At 36.9% G+C, this 16,839-nt stretch overlaps 1 protein-coding gene across 3 annotated transcripts in view; it reads right to left on the bottom strand.

Moving 5' to 3' along the window:
- HCFC2 (host cell factor C2) overlaps positions 1 to 16,839 on the bottom strand; it is a 39,630-nt gene that overhangs the window by 8,941 nt on the left and 13,850 nt on the right. For 2 of the 3 annotated variants that reach the window (XM_045826431.1, XM_045826433.1), the window contains exons 8-12: positions 10,212 to 10,379; positions 9,630 to 9,682; positions 5,184 to 5,361; positions 1,983 to 2,186; positions 1,310 to 1,383 (exon numbers count right to left, since the gene is read on the bottom strand). In XM_045826431.1, coding sequence (XP_045682387.1) covers positions 1,310 to 1,383; positions 1,983 to 2,186; positions 5,184 to 5,361; positions 9,630 to 9,682; positions 10,212 to 10,379 — 677 coding nt within the window. The remainder of the gene's footprint in view (positions 1 to 1,309; positions 1,384 to 1,982; positions 2,187 to 5,183; positions 5,362 to 9,629; positions 9,683 to 10,211; positions 10,380 to 16,839) is intronic. The other variant, XM_045826432.1, reaches the window with a different exon arrangement.

Here is a 16,839-nt window from a genome sequence, read left to right on the forward strand (position 1 = left end):
GATTGAAAAAAACTAATGCTATGGACAATTCTTGAAGACTCTAAAAAAATAAATATTAGGTCAAATAAAAACTCTTGCTCATAGCAATAACATTGAAATGATTGGTAATTTAAAAATATATTAACAAGTATATAGATACACATGCACACAAACATGTATTGTCCTTATATTTATCTAATTAAGGTAATCTTGGTATATTTGTGAGGCACAGTCTTAACAGTTTAAGTTTGGTGCCATGCAGATCAATTCTAGGCTTCATAAAACAATGCTATGTCAGAGATTACTGGGCTACCCTATAGGTACGCCTAACCTAATACTGCAATATTCTGTTGTTCTCCTTTTAAACAGCTGGTGATAGAACTATTCAAGTTTTATGTTCTATAACATACTTTTTACTCTTAAAACCATTAATGTAATTTACACATATACATATATGTGCATAGACACAGTTCTGATTATGAAAGTAACACATTTTATTAGAGAAAAATCTTAAAAGCATAAAGAAGAAAGTAAAAATTATCTGTGGCCCCACAACCTGGAAAAATTTATCTAGCATTATAGTGTAGATGTGTGTAGACTCAGGTGAAATATTAATGCATGTATGGGGTATATATTTTTTAATGTTCTATGTTTTTTTAAACTTTTTAGAGAGAGAGAGGAAGGGGGAAGGGAGAGGGGGACAGGGAAGGAGAGGGAGGTATCAGTTTGTTGCTCCAGTTATTTATGCACTCATTGGCTGCTTCTCCAATGTGCCCTGACCAGAGACCAGACCTGCAACCTTAGCTTATCAGGAGGCTGTTCCAACTCACTAAGCAACCTGACCAGGGCCGGTTGTATTTTTTATTCATTTTATTTTTTAAAAGATTTTATTCATCTAGAGAGAGGGGAAGGGAAGGAGAAAGAGAGGGACAGAAATATCAATGTGTGGGTGCTTCTCATGCACCCCCTACTGGGGACCTGCCCACAACCCAGGCATGTGCCCTGACTGGGAATCGAACTGGTGACCCATTGGTTTGCAGCTCGAGCTCAATCCACTGAGCTACACCAGGCAGGGCATGTTAATTTTTAATAAAATTGGGACCACAGTATGCATGGATCTGTGTGTGTGTATATAGCTTTTTATCCAGCTCTTTTCACTTAACATTACTGTGAACATTTTTCCTATTCAACTCTTCATTTTTCAATCTATGTCAAATCATTACTAGAGGACACCCAGTAATATTTTTGTAAATTTGCATCAAAGCTGCTTAGCACTTAAAGCATATTTAGCCATCTGTAAACACACACTGTCTCTAGTTCATGTACTTACAGAAAATGGCATTGCTGTAGCATGTGCCTCCACACGGCTGATCTTAGTTGCAGGCAGTGCACATGTTTCATCAACTAAAAGTTAAACAGTTAATCAGATAAGATTCCATAATCACTTATCAAACAGACACATTAAAATGTAATTTATAAATATACAGAAAGAGCCAGAGTGATAAAAATCACAATAACTAGAAATATGTAGCCTCTAACTCAAACTAATTCCAAAATTGATTTTTCTAGTTTGATAACCAGCTAGAACCTCAGAGAACATTTACCAAAGATGAAACAAAATGAGAATTTACAAATTCAGAAATCAATCAAGCTGGGGGAACTTATTCTATAGCCTAGAACTAATCTTTTCTAAGGAAAAAGAATTTGCTGAATATATTCACATTATTGTATTTCAGTGTGCCCTGATTTAAATATTTTACGCAAGGCATCAGAGAAAGTATATTGCATAATGGTTTTAATTGAAATGCTTAATATGTTTACAGGTGATTCAATCTAAGGTGAAATGTAACTCCCATCTAAAACTGTTTAATGAATTTGTATACAAATAAGGGTTCAAAATACAGTATGTGAAACACATTTCATTTCCTGTTTAAAACAAATAAATTTGATGAATTTATATACAAAAATGGTTCAAAATACAGTATGTGAAACACATTTCAAACCTTCAGATTTGGTACTGAATGTTGTTAGTGAAGTTTCATCTTTAACAACTGCCCCATTTGTACGGGATGATTCAGTTTTAATGGTCTGCTGGGTTACCATAGTTTGTGCGCTGCAAACAGTACTGGATACAGAAGTTTCAGGAATTATTGTTCTTAAATCCAGGCAACTACTTAGAACACCTGTATTTGCTGAAGTGTGAGGACCTGAAATTAAAGGGAAAAGATCAATTATTAATATAATACCTGCAGATAATTGTTATCTTATAGTTCTTGTCATACAATTCTTGGTATTTTTTAATTTTAAAATCATAAACATGAGCACCACAAATGTCAGTTACATGAATTAACCATTAGTTTCCAAGATATTTAGATAAACAAAGTGGATGATATTCACAGTGGATATCCAACTTCTCAGCCTTCTCTTCCATTCTAAACACTGAATAGTTGTTCTGAGAATAACTCTACTAAATTATATATCAAAAGGCCTTGCCTCCCAGTTTAGGGGGAAAAAATAGAGGTCATCAGGCATAAATGCGATCAATTTGGTGCGTTCTCCTGCCCTAAATTCAAAAGGTGTTTATGACTGTGCCCCTCCTCTCCACCTTCTCTTCCCATTTCAGAAGATGAACTGACCTGGCTCCTAAGGAACTTCAATCTGTCCTCCTGTGCTCTTGGTCCCATTCCTCCCCCCGGTATTTTGGGACCCTCTCATCAATCATTCCTCTCTCTTCAGAATTTACAATTATTTTTCTTCAGTAGTTTTTGGCCCTCAGTCCATATTATCAAGCCCAGCAAGCAAACTCTCATCTTCCTTGAGCCCCAGGTCTTCTCCAGTTACTCTCCTCGTTAACTCCCTTCAGAGCAGTCTCTGTTTCCTTTGGAGACTGGACATCTCCAAACGGGGTTTCTAAAACACTACAGACTTTAATAAAATGGCTCTGGCAAACTTCAGTGATTTCTAAGGCATACTTTTCCATTTTCATTTACTTCACCTTTTTGCAATGTACACTATGCTGGCCACATACTCCTTTTGGAAGCTGTTTCTTCCTATGACTCATGTCCATTTATTCCACAAGACTAAAGATTTACTATCTACCAGACTTCATGCTTGTTTCTACATTGGTGAAACAAAGCAGGCATGGACTGTATCTCATAAGCGTACAGTCATGTATGTGGTAGAGAGAGGCATGGATACACTAGTCACAAACTATGATGCCCACTAGAGACGGAAAAAAACGATACCAATCTTTTTTTTGAACCCCATATCAATCTCTTTAGCTAGCTTCTCTTCTTCAAATGATTCTTTAAATGCAGGTATTCCTAAACCTTTTTTCTTCCTTTATATATTTTCTCTGGGCTTTAACTACCGTTCATGATCATACCTCTCTCAAATACCCATCATGGGCACTGTGCCAGTCTCTGGGTATCTAACAATGAATGCATCAGATAGAGTCCCTGCTCTGCAAAGCTTACATTTTAGATTCCTTTAACTTCTAAACTTACATTTCCAGACAAGAACTGCTTCCCAGACTCCAGACATAAGTATTCAGCTGCCCATTAGAAATCTTTACTAAGTATGTCCCTCAAGTGCTTCAAAAACAGTAAGTTCAAAGTTGAACCTATCTCTTCCCCAAATTTATTCTTGCTCCTGTATTTCTAATCTTGATGAATAGTATCATCATCCATTGAATGCCCAACCCAAAAAACTGGGAGTCACATTCAGCTCATTTCTATTGCTCATATAAAACCAGTTTCCGAGTCTAATAGATACTACATTCTAAAAGTCTCCGAAATTATGCCTTCTCTCCTCTCCATCCCACCCCCTGCTTTAGTCTCTACGCTTCTCTTTTTAGAGTCCTACAAGAGCCCCTGATCAAGTCTCCCCATCATCTCCTATCATAGTTCTTCCTGATGGTGAGACTAGAATGCCACTTCTGAAGAAGAAACCTAATCATGTCCCTTTCCACTCTTGAAAAATCCCAGCTACTCCAACCTGCAGAGAAAAAGCCCAGTCTCTTTCCGTTAAGCTGAGATTGGGTAGCCATTCATTCATGCATCTGAGTGTCCATGACGTGTGAGGTAGTACGACCTGGCACCTCATAGTACGACGTGTGGTCATACTACAACTGTATGGCTAATCTGGTTTTCCCATTTGCCTAGTATTCATTTTATCAAAACTGCCTTACAATATAGAATATAGAGTGCATTAAGATTTTGAAATCTCAAAGTTCATATTTGTTTTTCAAGATATAAAATTTTTAATAAGACAGACATAGAAAGTCACTACAAGAAAGAAATTTAATTTGCAGTCTAGGACCAAGCTTCTATAACTTTGACCAAATGATTCCCTTACGTAAGAAAACCAGTAAAACAAAAGCACTCTCCTCTTCCACAAGTAATGAAATGCCAAAAATTATTTTCCTTGAGTATTTCTGTATACTATCAACTTACAAAGAAAAATGAAAATAAAAAGGATATTCCTCTTGCTAAGTTTGAATCATTGAAGAGTAATTAAATTTGTATCAGCTGTCATGATTTTTTCAAATTAAAAATAAAGTCATATGTTTCTATGTTGGGGTATATCAGAATGAGATTAATGAAATAATTTTAGATAGTAAAATCAGAGGCAACACTTAATATATTTCAATGGCTTCAGAATATTCTAATGAACTTATTTTAAATATAAGGTCACAAAATTACAAGTTTTCCCATGACTATCACTGGCTAATCAACAATTCTCATAAATAACTGCATTTCTGAGGATAATCCAGTTATTTGCTAAACAAATATTTACTAAGTGACTACTATTTACCAGGCATGAATCTGGATGCTGAAAAAATAAAAGGTGAACAAGACAGACAAAATCCCTGCCCAAAATAAATAATATCGAACAGTAACAGATGCTAAGAAAAACAGAGTACTGCAACAGTGGCATTGAACACAACGGCCAAATGCAAATGTCAGACGAGAGCTTCTTCATTGAAGTTCCAGAGTTCACAACTACTGACTACTGTTCAGGCAAGTGCTTGCCTGGTACCTTGACATCACACATCACTCTAACTAGGGTCAATAATGTAGGTATATTATTATTTTGAAAATGGATTAAAACCATGTGACTTTTACTTTTTCAAAGACTCTAAAATTCCCTATCATTACTATAGAAAGTGTTACTTAGCTTTACTTAAAACACTATCTTTATACCTTCATTTTTCCTTAGTATATCCACCACACAACTATTATGATTAGAAGCATTAGTTGCCAGAGATGAATGTAAAATGGCATTAGAGTCAGTTGACGCTTTGAGATCTGGTTTGTTTTCCACCGAAGTTCCTTTTGTAGCTGTATGTTCAGTTTTTGTACTGTTCATTGTATTATTGATCTATAAAAAATAAAAGTTTATTGTAGCAAGCAACATTCAATTACATAGGAATATATGTTAAAAAGCAAGTAAAATAATTTACAACTCAATTATTTTTAAAAAATAAATTAACCAAAATATAAAACAGTTTAAATTACATTCTTAATTTGTACAGGATTATTTTTTAAATTTTATAATAGTTTAAGAAAGCAACTTCTTTTCATGTCATCTCCAGTCTCAAAAGGCTAGCTCTAAAGGGGAAAGGGAGGCTGTATTTGGAGGGGAAAAAATCTACATTTTTTAAGTTGTAGTTAGTATTCAAGCAAATGTGTATGCACCAAAGGAGGTAACACCATAGCTACTGAGTTTAACATTTTGGTCAAATTTTCTCAGCAAGATCAGACATGTATACCACTGATCTGATGGCCCCTAAAAGTAAAATCTCAGTTACATCGAACACTGAAGCAAATGAGTTATTCTATACAACTAAGTTTTCCATATAGACAGCAAGATTTAATTCACAGACATAATATGCTTCGCCATTAAAATTTTAGATAGGAATCATTTTAATTATATTTTCTTTGTCTTCTTAAACATACTACAAAGAACATATTTTTTTTTGCTATTTCAAGTCATCAGTGTGAGTATCAGTTATTATACTGCAATATCTATAGGTCTAATGAAACATAAAAATAATCTGACTTCACTCAGATACCCCAATATTGCTGCTCCTATACTTTCTCATGGCCCTAAGGAGGCTTGTCCATACCATGCCCTGTGGTTCTCTTCTGAGAGTGATGGCGCTGCTGCTAACAAAGGATGATGACAGCCACGGCCATTAGGGAGCCCCATGCTGTGTGACAGGATTGTAATGCCTATTTGTAAAGTCTGTATTTCAATTAACCTTCACAGGAATTCTGTAAGTTGGATAATATGACCCCTGTTATACAGGGAAAAATGAGACTCAGAGGGCTTAAATAATCTACCCACAGTCAGGTACCAGTAACAGCAGAGCTAGAATTTGGACCTAGGTTTATTTCACTCCAAAGTTTCTGTGTTGTAGTGTCTCTAAAGTGCTCTTTGTTCAAAAATCAGATATCCACTCTAACTGGAATTATATAAAATAAGAATAAATAAGCCCTAAAATTTTTGGTTAAATATAGTAGATTAAACACATGTATTTCAGGAGGTTCTTCCACAAACCCAACTCAAGTAGTAATAAAGGAATTTTTAAAATATATATATAAAGGTATATACTTATAAGGAACAAGAGAATAGGAGAAGCAGCAACAGTAGGTAAGAAGATACAAAACACAAAAAACTGACAGCTAAAAGCCTAGAGGTGGAAAGTCACTAAGAGGCAAACCACTTGCACCAAACAGCCCAGAAAGACTGGGGAACTGGGGGCACCAGGTTCTGTGGAGGCTGGGGTGTAGGGTGTGAGTAAACACCAGAGGGCGGTTCTAGGGAAGACTATAGAAAGTCGCTGCAGCCCCAGCTCTGCCCTTCCAGCACAGAAAGTTAGACAAGTTCCTCTCCCTTACTCTAACTTTAGATGGGAAATCAGTGGAAAGGTTGAAATGTGAGGCTCTGGACTGCGGTACAGTGTTGCTCAGGGGATGATGGAGGAGAGGCACCCAGGCTAAAAATGAGGGTTCAGTGAAAGTGTGCATGCTGAACAATGAAACACCAAATACATTTCTGTTGTTATTAAGCCACACAGTCTATGGGATTTTGTTCTAGCCGCCTAAATGGACGAAGACATCTTCCAAGCTCCTTTTGATGCCTCACTTTAAAAATGAAAGGACAGCCAAATACCACATTTGGTGACAGCCTCTCACATGAAAGTCTAAGATAAAATAATTTTTTTTTAAAAAAAAAGAGCTTGAAAAAACAAATATTGCTGAGAGAATATAGCTCCAATTTTTTAAAGCATAATTCTCAAAGAGATAAAGGAAGATACTATATTTATAAAGAATAAGATGCTATAGAAGAAGTAGAGAATAAAATCAAGCCTTTAGAAATTAAGTATGTGTGCCCTGGCTGGTGTGGCTCAGTGGATTCGGCCCCAGCCTGCAAACCAAAAGGTCGCTGGTTTGATTGTCAGGGCACATGCCTGGGGGGTTGGCCAGGTCTCCAGTTCGGGAATGTGGGAGGCAGCTGAAAGATGTATCTCTTGCACACTGATGTTTCTCTCCCTCTCTTTCTCCCTCTCTTCACCTCTCTCTAAAAGTAAATAAATAAAATATTAAAAATAAATAAATTTAAGTATGTGGTTGAATAGAGTTAAAAAATTGAATAGATTTATAAGTGAAGAAATTTTTATATATATACACGCACATATAAATATATAACATGTGCGTATAATGCCTCCTTAGCCATGGTTTTGCTTTTCGTGGTTTCAGTAACCATGGGCCAAAAACATTAAATGGAAAATTCCATAAATAAACAACTGATAAATAATTCCTAATTTCTACACTGCACGCTGTTCCAAGTAGCACGATGAAATCTCTCGCTGCCCCACTCCACCCTGCCTGGATGAGAGCCAGCCCTTTGTCCAGCGTATCCATGCTGTACACACTACCTACCCATTAATCACTTAGTAGCGTCTCGGTTATCAGATGGACTGCTGTGGTATCACAGTGCCTGTGTTCAAATAACCCTCCTTTTACTTAACAATGGCTCCAAGGTGCAAAAGTTGTAATGTTGGCAATTTGGATATGCCAAAGAAGGTGAAAGTTCTCAACAAAGAAATTTTTAAAAATCATATGCTGAGGTCGCTGAGATCTATGGTAAGAAAAAAATCTATCTGTGAAATTGTGAAGGAAAAAAAAAATTGTGCTAGTTTTGCTGCTGCACCTAAAACTGAAAACGTTACAGCCACAGTATGTGGTAAGTGTTTAATTAAGATGGAAAAGACATTAAATTTGTAACAGAAAGACACAAACAGAAAAGTGTTCCAAGTGATAGCCACATGCTGTCAGAAAGCACTTAGCCTATATGAAGATTTCAGCAAGGGATCTCCTGAAACAAGTAGCCGCATTCATGTAACTTTTATTACAGGATATGGTTACAATTGTTCTAGTTTATTATTAACTATTGTTGTTAATCTCTTATTGTGCCTACTGTATAAATTAAACTGTATCATAGGTATGTATGTATAGGAAAAAATACAGAATATATACTGTTTAGTACTATCCACAGTTTCAGGCATCTATTGGGGGTCTTGAAACGCATCCCCCCCAGATAAGGAGGGACTGCTCTATGTGTGTGTGTGTGTGTGTGTGTGTAGTCTATTAATATGAGCTCCTCAAAAATAACTGTATGTGCTTTACTTGTTATATACCCTCCTTAACATAAAAAGCCTTTTCTGCGTATTGCAGGTGTTCTGCCATGTTCAGAACATGTGAGCCTACAGCTACATCATTTCCCTTGAAAAGAGCCTGCTGTGAATGTAGACCACAGTTTCCCAGATAAAAACAGTGTAGCCCTGACCAGTGTGGCTCAGTGGGTTGGGTGTTGTCCCGCAAAGCGAACGATCACCAGTTTGATTCCTGGTCAGGGCTCATGCCTGGGTTGCAGATTCAGTCCCTGGACAGGGTGCCTGTGAGAGGCAACCAATTGATGTTTCTCTCTCACATCGATGTTTCTCTCCCTCTCTTTCTCCTCCCTTCCCCTCTCTCTAAAAATAAGTGAATAAAATCTAAAAGAAACAAACCAGTGTCAATCCTAATAAGCTTCATTAGTCCCCACAAATGCTTACTGTAAAGATTTCATAATCAAGAAATAACCTCATAAACACTGGTGTTCAACTTAGCAACGCATATTCTTTGGTAAACAAAATACATAGTGAAGAAATATATTTCATGTGTATTTGGAAAGTACACCTTCAGAAATTTAAAATGTGCATGATATTTAGAAATGTCAAAATACAGATTTCAAGATACTGTAAGTATAAATAACGGATTAGCCTCTCATGCTATGCTAATGAGGCTGCTTCAGTCTCCTGGCCAGGGGTTTTAACTCGGGCTACTGTCACAATAATCTATGGAACTTTCTTTAAGAACAGAACTAGCTGGGCATCATCCAAAAGATTCTGCTACTATTACTAGATCTGCGGAAAGGCTTGGGAATCTGTGTATTTGTTTTTTAATCTCAGAGGTGATTCTAATTAATGTACAGCCAGGGTTGAGAACTTTTGTCCTAAGATGATATGCTAACGATATTAATAAAAAATGGGACTATAACCATAAACATTCATTTACTACCCTAAATATTTTTTAACTTACACTGTTAGGAACGATGCTATTACTGTCTTGTCTGTGAGGGTCCATCCTGACTCCTGTAAGAAGGAGAGAGTTTAGACTGATATGCTGATATAATGAAGTATATTAGATACAATAAAAAAAATTTTAAGTTACATATTAACAGTTGGAAAGTAGTATCTTTATCAAGGTTTTTTGTTTTTTTAACAGTTTGCTTAATAATTGAGTGAAATCCTTTCTAGAAGAACATGTAAAATGAAAATGCTTTTATTTTCCAAGTACCTGTTTGTTAAAAGTATTTTTGGAAAAAAAAGCAAAATATTTATGGAAAGCTAATTAAAACCATCTTTGAAGTAGTTTGTTAAATTAAGAAAGTCCACCCAAATCCACTGCAGAAGAAACAATCTACCGTACATATATATGAGTTCTACTACATCACAACGGTGACACAGTCAAGTTTTAGAGTTGAAACATGACACATTTGCTTTACCAGGCCAGAAACATCATACAACATTTCCTAAACCAGGCCTATTCACAGGCTTTTCTGCAATATCTTTTTTTAAAAAACACATAAGCAACATGTTTTAAGCATGAAAATTATGTTACCTTGCGTATTTGGTGCTGCTGAGGAATCTGATGATGCAGCTTGGTATGGCAAGTCAGTGTTCAACTGCAAAAGATAGCCCTCAACTGTAGGCACTTCATCCCATTTGACATGAAAAGAGTTGGTAGTGGCTTTGATCAGCTGTACTTGTGATGGCGCCTGTGGCTTCTCTAAAGAACAATATTGATATTATAAGCTTCAAATGTATCAACAGTTTTGTCTATAAAGTTTGTGTGGACCTGTAGCTCAGTAAATGTCAGCAATGAATATTTCATCTGATTACTGAGAGAGAGAAAATTTACTCCTATGTACATAGCTATGGTAGGTCAAATGAAAATAATTTGGGGTTCTGATTCTATTTATTTATTTAATTCCTTATACAAATAAATCTATAAATAATCTAGTTCCAAGCTATTTGAGCTATCAGATTCAGAAACAGTGTTTAATTCTAGAAGGTGGGGAGGATGATGACCAAGAATTATATAGTTATAGGTACATAATTTTACATTCTCTAAGATTTTAATTTTATGAGCCACATTTTAGCCAACACTATATGTATTAGAAACACTGTTAATGCCAGGTGATTTGGATATGACATTTTGGAAAAACATAACTTCTTCGAAGCTAATACCCTCTTACCAAAACTTGTACTACCCAAAACAGGTAATTACTTTGGTATAAAACATTACCAACATTTCCAAAACAAATCACAATCACAGATTCTTAGAACTAGGAAAAAGGATCTGAGGTTGTTTCTATTACATCCTTTTCCCTTTAGTTTACCTACCAAACCACAGAACTCACAATTCCAGAGGGAGTGCATCACATCTTTGCATAGATAGGAAAATTTATTTAGTGAACTGAAATCTATAAATAATAATTTAATCCTTATAGAGCTCACCTAATATCTTTTTAAAATATATTTTATTGATTATGCTGTTGCAGTTGTCTCATTTTCCCTTTATTCCCCTCTGCCCTGCACACCCCCTCCCACCAAAATACCCTTTAGTTCATGTCCATGGGTCATACATATAAATTCCTTGCCTTCTATATTTCCTATACTACTCTTAACCTCCCCCTCTGTATTTTCTACCTACCATTTATGCTATTTATTCTCTGTATCTTTTCCCCCTCCCCCTCCCCTGCTGATAACCCTCCACGTGACCTCCATTTCTGTGATTCTGTTCCTGTTCTAGTTGTTTGCTTAGTTTGTTTTTGTTTTTATTTTAGGTGTGGTTGTTAATAACTGTGAGTTTCTTATCATTTTACTGTTCATATTTTTTATCTTTTCTTAGATAAATCCCTTTAACATTTCTTATAATGGCTTGGTGATGACAAACTTCTTTAACTTGACCTTATCTGGGAAGCACTTTATCTGCCCTTCCATTCTAAATAAAAGCTTTGCTGGATAGAGTAATCTTAGATATAGGTCCTTGCCTTTCATGACTTCGAATACTTCTTTCCAGCCCCTTTTTGTCTGCAAAATTTCTTTTGAGAAATCAGCTGACAGTCTTATGGGCACTCCTTTGTAGGTAACTGTCTCCTTTTCTCTTGCTTCTTTTAGGAGTCTCTCCTTATCTTTCATCTTGGCTAATGTAATTATGATGTGCCTTGGTGTGTTCTTCCTTGGATCCAACTTCTTTGGGACTCTCTGAGCTTCCTAGGCTTCCTGACAGTCTATTTCCTTTGCCAGACTGGGGAAGTTCTCCTTCATTATTTTTCAAATAACTTTCAATTTCTTGCTCTTCCTCTTCTCCATCTGGTACTGGTACCCCTATGATTTGAATGTTGGAATGTTTAAAGATGTCCTGGAGTTACCTAAGCCTCTCCTAATTTTTTCTGAATTCTTGTTTCTTCATTCTGTTCTGGTTGAATGTTCATTTCTTCCTTCTGGTCCACAGCATTGATTTGGGTCCCGGTTTCTTTCCCATCACTATTGGTTGCCTGTACATTTTCCTTTATTTCACTTAGCATAGCCTTCATTTTTTATCTAATTTGCTACCATATTCAACCAATTCTGTGAGCATCCTGATCACCAGTGTTTTGAACTGTGCATCTGATAGGTTGGCTATCTCTTCCTCACTTAGTTGTACTTTTTCTGGAGCTTTGATCTGTTTTCATTTGGGCCTTTTATTTGTCTTGGCGCACCTGTTATGTAGTAAGAGGTAGAGCCTTAGGTGTTCACCAGGGCTGGGCAACCCAGTTGCTAGGTTGTGACACTGTATGTGGGGCAGGGGTTGAGAGGGAACAATGGCACTTGCTCTGCTCTCTGCCGGATTTCAGTCACTTCCCCAGCTTCCCCCAAACATATTGGGCCCCTCTGGTTCTGATTCCCTGGTGGCTGGGTTTGTGTATGTTCTAGGACCCTGTGGGTCTCTCCAATGAACTCTCCTGTGAGGCTGGGAGTTTCTCCTGTTGTTGCACAACCCCCACAGATGTTTTCAATCAGAGGTTTGAGGCTTTATTTCCCCGCATTGGAGCCCTGGGTTGAGTGGTCTGTCTTGCTCCCCAGTTGTTCCTCTGGGTTTATCTGTACGCAAATATGGGACTGCCCAGCCCACAATCCACTACCTCACCATGTCCACCAGCTATCCCCTTGCCCACCCCGGTCCGCCAGCCACAAGTCCTCTCTGCCTGGCTGCCTGTCTCTGCCCCTCCTACCAGTCTAGATGGATGTTTCTTCATTAACTCCTTGGTTGTCGAATTTCCATGCAGTTCAATTTTCTGTCAGTCCTGGTGGTTTTTTGTTTTTAAATTTGTTGTTGTCCTTGTGGTTGTGTGAGGAGGCACAGTGTGTCTACCTACGCCTCCATCTTGGCCAGAAGTCTCGTAACAACTTTTCTTCTAATATCTCTCTATCTTTTAGAGTGGGGGTCAGAAAACTATGGTTCGTGTGCCTGTTTTTGTAAATAAAATTTTATTGGAACAAAGGTATGCTTACTTATGTATTGTCTATGACTGCTTTCATGCTACGACAGAGTTGAGTAGTTATAACAGAGACCAAATGGCCTTCAAAGCCTAAAATATTTGCTACCTGTGCCTTTATAGAAAAAATGTGATGGGCCTATTTTGGAGGATAATTAAGCCTAGTTCCTTCGACTATCCCCATGTAAATTCTTCCATGACCCTATTTGCAATCCAGTTTACTTATGTTTCTCAAAGTAAGGCAACCCACACCTGAACAAAAGCAGACAATAAGAAGACAAGTCCAGGAGGTATACCACCCACATAGCAGAAGTTATATGAAGACAGAATAGGGAAAACAGTAGGGTGCAAATCAATGACATAAATCAAGAAAATTCCCAGAACTGATGAATGAATTTCCAGACTGAAAAGGTCCACTGAGTACTCAACACAATAGATACACAACAGCCCATCATCATGAAAGTTAAGAACAAGGGGACTAAGAAAAAAATCCTAAAAGCTATCGGGAGTGAGGGGAAGAGTCACATTTAAAAGAACTCCAAATCACAAGTGGTTTTGGATTTCTCAACAAAAACACTAGAAGCCTGAATACAATATAACAATGTTTTCAAAATTCTTAAGGGTAATGGCTTCTAATGCAGAATTCTATTTCCATGCAAACCACCAACTAAGATGAAATATTTTCAAACAATGCAAGATTTCAAAATAAATTTGTCACCTAAACACCCTTTTCTTGGGGTGTGTTTCATTAAAAATGAGGAAGTAAACTAAGGGAAAACATATGGGATGAAAGAAAGAGGGAATCCAACACAAGTGAGAGGCAAAACATATTCCCAGAAAGGTGATGAGGGAGACTCCAAGATGATTGCTGTGCTCAGTTTGTGGAGGGCAATCACCCTACACTGGAGCAGAAGAAACCTCTTCAAGATGGTGAAATTTGATGGAACATCTGGTGCATCTAACCATAATGGGAGAAAATTCAAGCAAATAACAGAGTATGGATTGAATTAGTGGTAAGTACATCCATACAAATCTAAAACAAACAAAAGCGACAATTATTAATCCATTGCAAATCAAAAATGGTACAAAGAAGGTATTCACAATGTTCTCTCTATGGCTAACCTATCAACAGTGTTTATATAGTCATGATGTAAACACTGAATATTCATCTAACAAAATTATGATGCAGTTATATTGAGATAATAGGGAATAGTGGGAAAAGATAAATCCCTAACTTTCATAGTAGAAAGTGAGCATATTATGCCTAAAATGAAAACAATTAAAGTAACAATATATTTATGTTATATGTAGATATGGAAGTAAACACCAAAAAATTGTTTAACAGAGTTAAAGACAGATGCTTGTGAAGCAAGGAAAACGAGAGGAGAGTGGGAGCAAAAGACCACTATTCATAATATGGAATTTTATTACTCTTTTAAATATTACCAAATGCACAAAGTTTAAAAGCAAAAAAAGGGCAAGATGAAGAGCCCTCATTCCCCACCCACAAAAACTGATGCTAACTTATCAAAAGGAAAAGCAAAATGGCCCTTATGATAGGGGCCATGATTACTTTTAGGTAAATATTCATGCCTAATGCCTTTTACAGAAAGATTTATGGAAAAAAATTGGCCATTCAGAGCTAATGACTTTTATCCTTTTAAAAGTCACATACCACTTACAGAACCTGCTTAAACTGACATACCTGCTACTGAGAAAAACTTACATGCGCACATTGTCCTTCTAGTCTCAGAGGATGAAGTTTATTCTTAGACTTCAGTTAATAATGTCCACTTTCAAAGATGAATCAGTAATTTGGATTTTATTTTTTCCCCCACTTTCTAGTATGTGATTCTTTCATAGTCTCTACCTTTGTTCCATTTATTATTCTTTTCAATTCTCAATTAAAAAATTGAACTTTTTTTCATTACCAAAGTAATGCATACTATTGTAGAAAATATAAGAGAAACGCTTTTAAGAAAATGTATACTCTCACCCCTTAGATAATACTTTGATACACAGTCCATCCTTCAAGATTTTTCTGTTTATACATTTATAAAAATGCTGGAATCATGGGTTTTATCATCTGCTTTTCTCATATTACAATACACATTATATCTCTAGATCTGATTTCTCTCCTGGAGGCCAGTAGAGAAATCAGATCTTGTTAGTTCATGGTCTTAGCTTGGTCTAAATGGAACTCAATTTCCCCTACAAGCCTGTTTTCTCATCAGTCTTCCCCATCTCAGTAAATGAAAATACCACCAAGTTTTTCATGCTAGAAACTTCATCCTCGCCCTGGCTAAGTGGCTCAGTTGGTGGGTACGACGTCCCATACACCAGAAGTCTGCAGGTTCAATTTCCAGTCAGGGCATATACGGACGTTGCCGGTTTAATCCCTGGTCAGAGCATGTATGGGAGGCAACCAACTAACGTTTCTCACACCGATTTCTCTCACGTTTCTCTCTCTCTCTCTCCCTCGCCCTTCCTCTCTCTCTAAAATCAACAAAACATATCCTCAAGTGAGTATTTAAAAAAAAACAACTCCATCTTCCACTCCTCTCTCTGTCATCTGCACAGTCAATTCATCAGCTAGGTCTGTCCATCACAACTCCACAATACATTCTGAATGTATCCATTTCCCCTCGTTCCACTGTCACCACTACAGTCTAAGACATCTTGACTACTGCAGAAGTCTCCTAACTTGTCTCCCATGTGTGCACTTTTGACCCCTCTAACATATTTTCCATGCAAATGCAGCAACCGTTCCAAAATGTCCAATAGATCATGGTACATCTCTTCTTCAAACTGATACATAACTGACCTTGTACTTTAAAAACAACTTAAACTTTTCTACGATGTTGGAGGCCCTACATGATCTGTCCTACAGTCACCTCTCCAAGCCCTACTGCTGTCCACCCCACTTTTCCCCAGCTCAAATCTGTTCCCAAACACGCCGAGTATTCCCACCTCAGGGCCCTTGTACTTGCTGCTTACTTGCTCCTCTTGCCGTTTTCCTCCAGCTTTTTATGTAAATAGCATCTTCTCACCATCTGGATGGCATCCCAAATGCCATCTCACCCTTTCTTAGCTACCCATTCTGAAGTAGCCACCCCCTTCATTTCCGGTACCCCCCACTACTATCTCATTGTTCTCTCTCTCTGTCTCCACACGCTGACCAGAAACTGAGCTTACTTTGTTAATTTGATTATTGTCCGTCATCTCCCTGCCCTCACACTCTCTTGGAATAAGAGTTCTTTGACAGCAGGGACATTATCAGTCTCATTCATTGCTGTATTTTTAACATTTGGAGCAATTCCTGGTACACAGCTGTCTATCAATAAATATTTATTGAAAAAGTAGATGTGAGTTTCATATTTAAAATTTTTCTTGGTGTTGTAATAGTTTTAAAAAACATTTTATTTTGAAATAATTTTAGATATAGAAAAGTTGCAAAGAATTCCCAAATAGCCTTTACTCTATTTCCCCCTAATGCTAACACATTTGTTAAAACTAAGAAGTTAACTAAGTACAGACTATTCAGATTTCATCAGATTTTCAATTAATGTCTTTTTTGTTCCAGGAAGGTGCCAGCTTGCATTCAGTCATCATGTCTGCTTAGTCTCCTCCAATTTGTGACTATTTCTCAGTCTTTCCTTGTTTTTCAGCACTTTGAAAATTTGAATAGTAGTGTTCACATAATCT

Source organism: Phyllostomus hastatus, unplaced genomic scaffold (genome assembly GCF_019186645.2).
Source record: "Phyllostomus hastatus isolate PE091 unplaced genomic scaffold, TTU_PhHast_1.1 phas_scaffold_755, whole genome shotgun sequence".
NCBI lineage: Eukaryota > Metazoa > Chordata > Mammalia > Chiroptera > Phyllostomidae > Phyllostomus > Phyllostomus hastatus.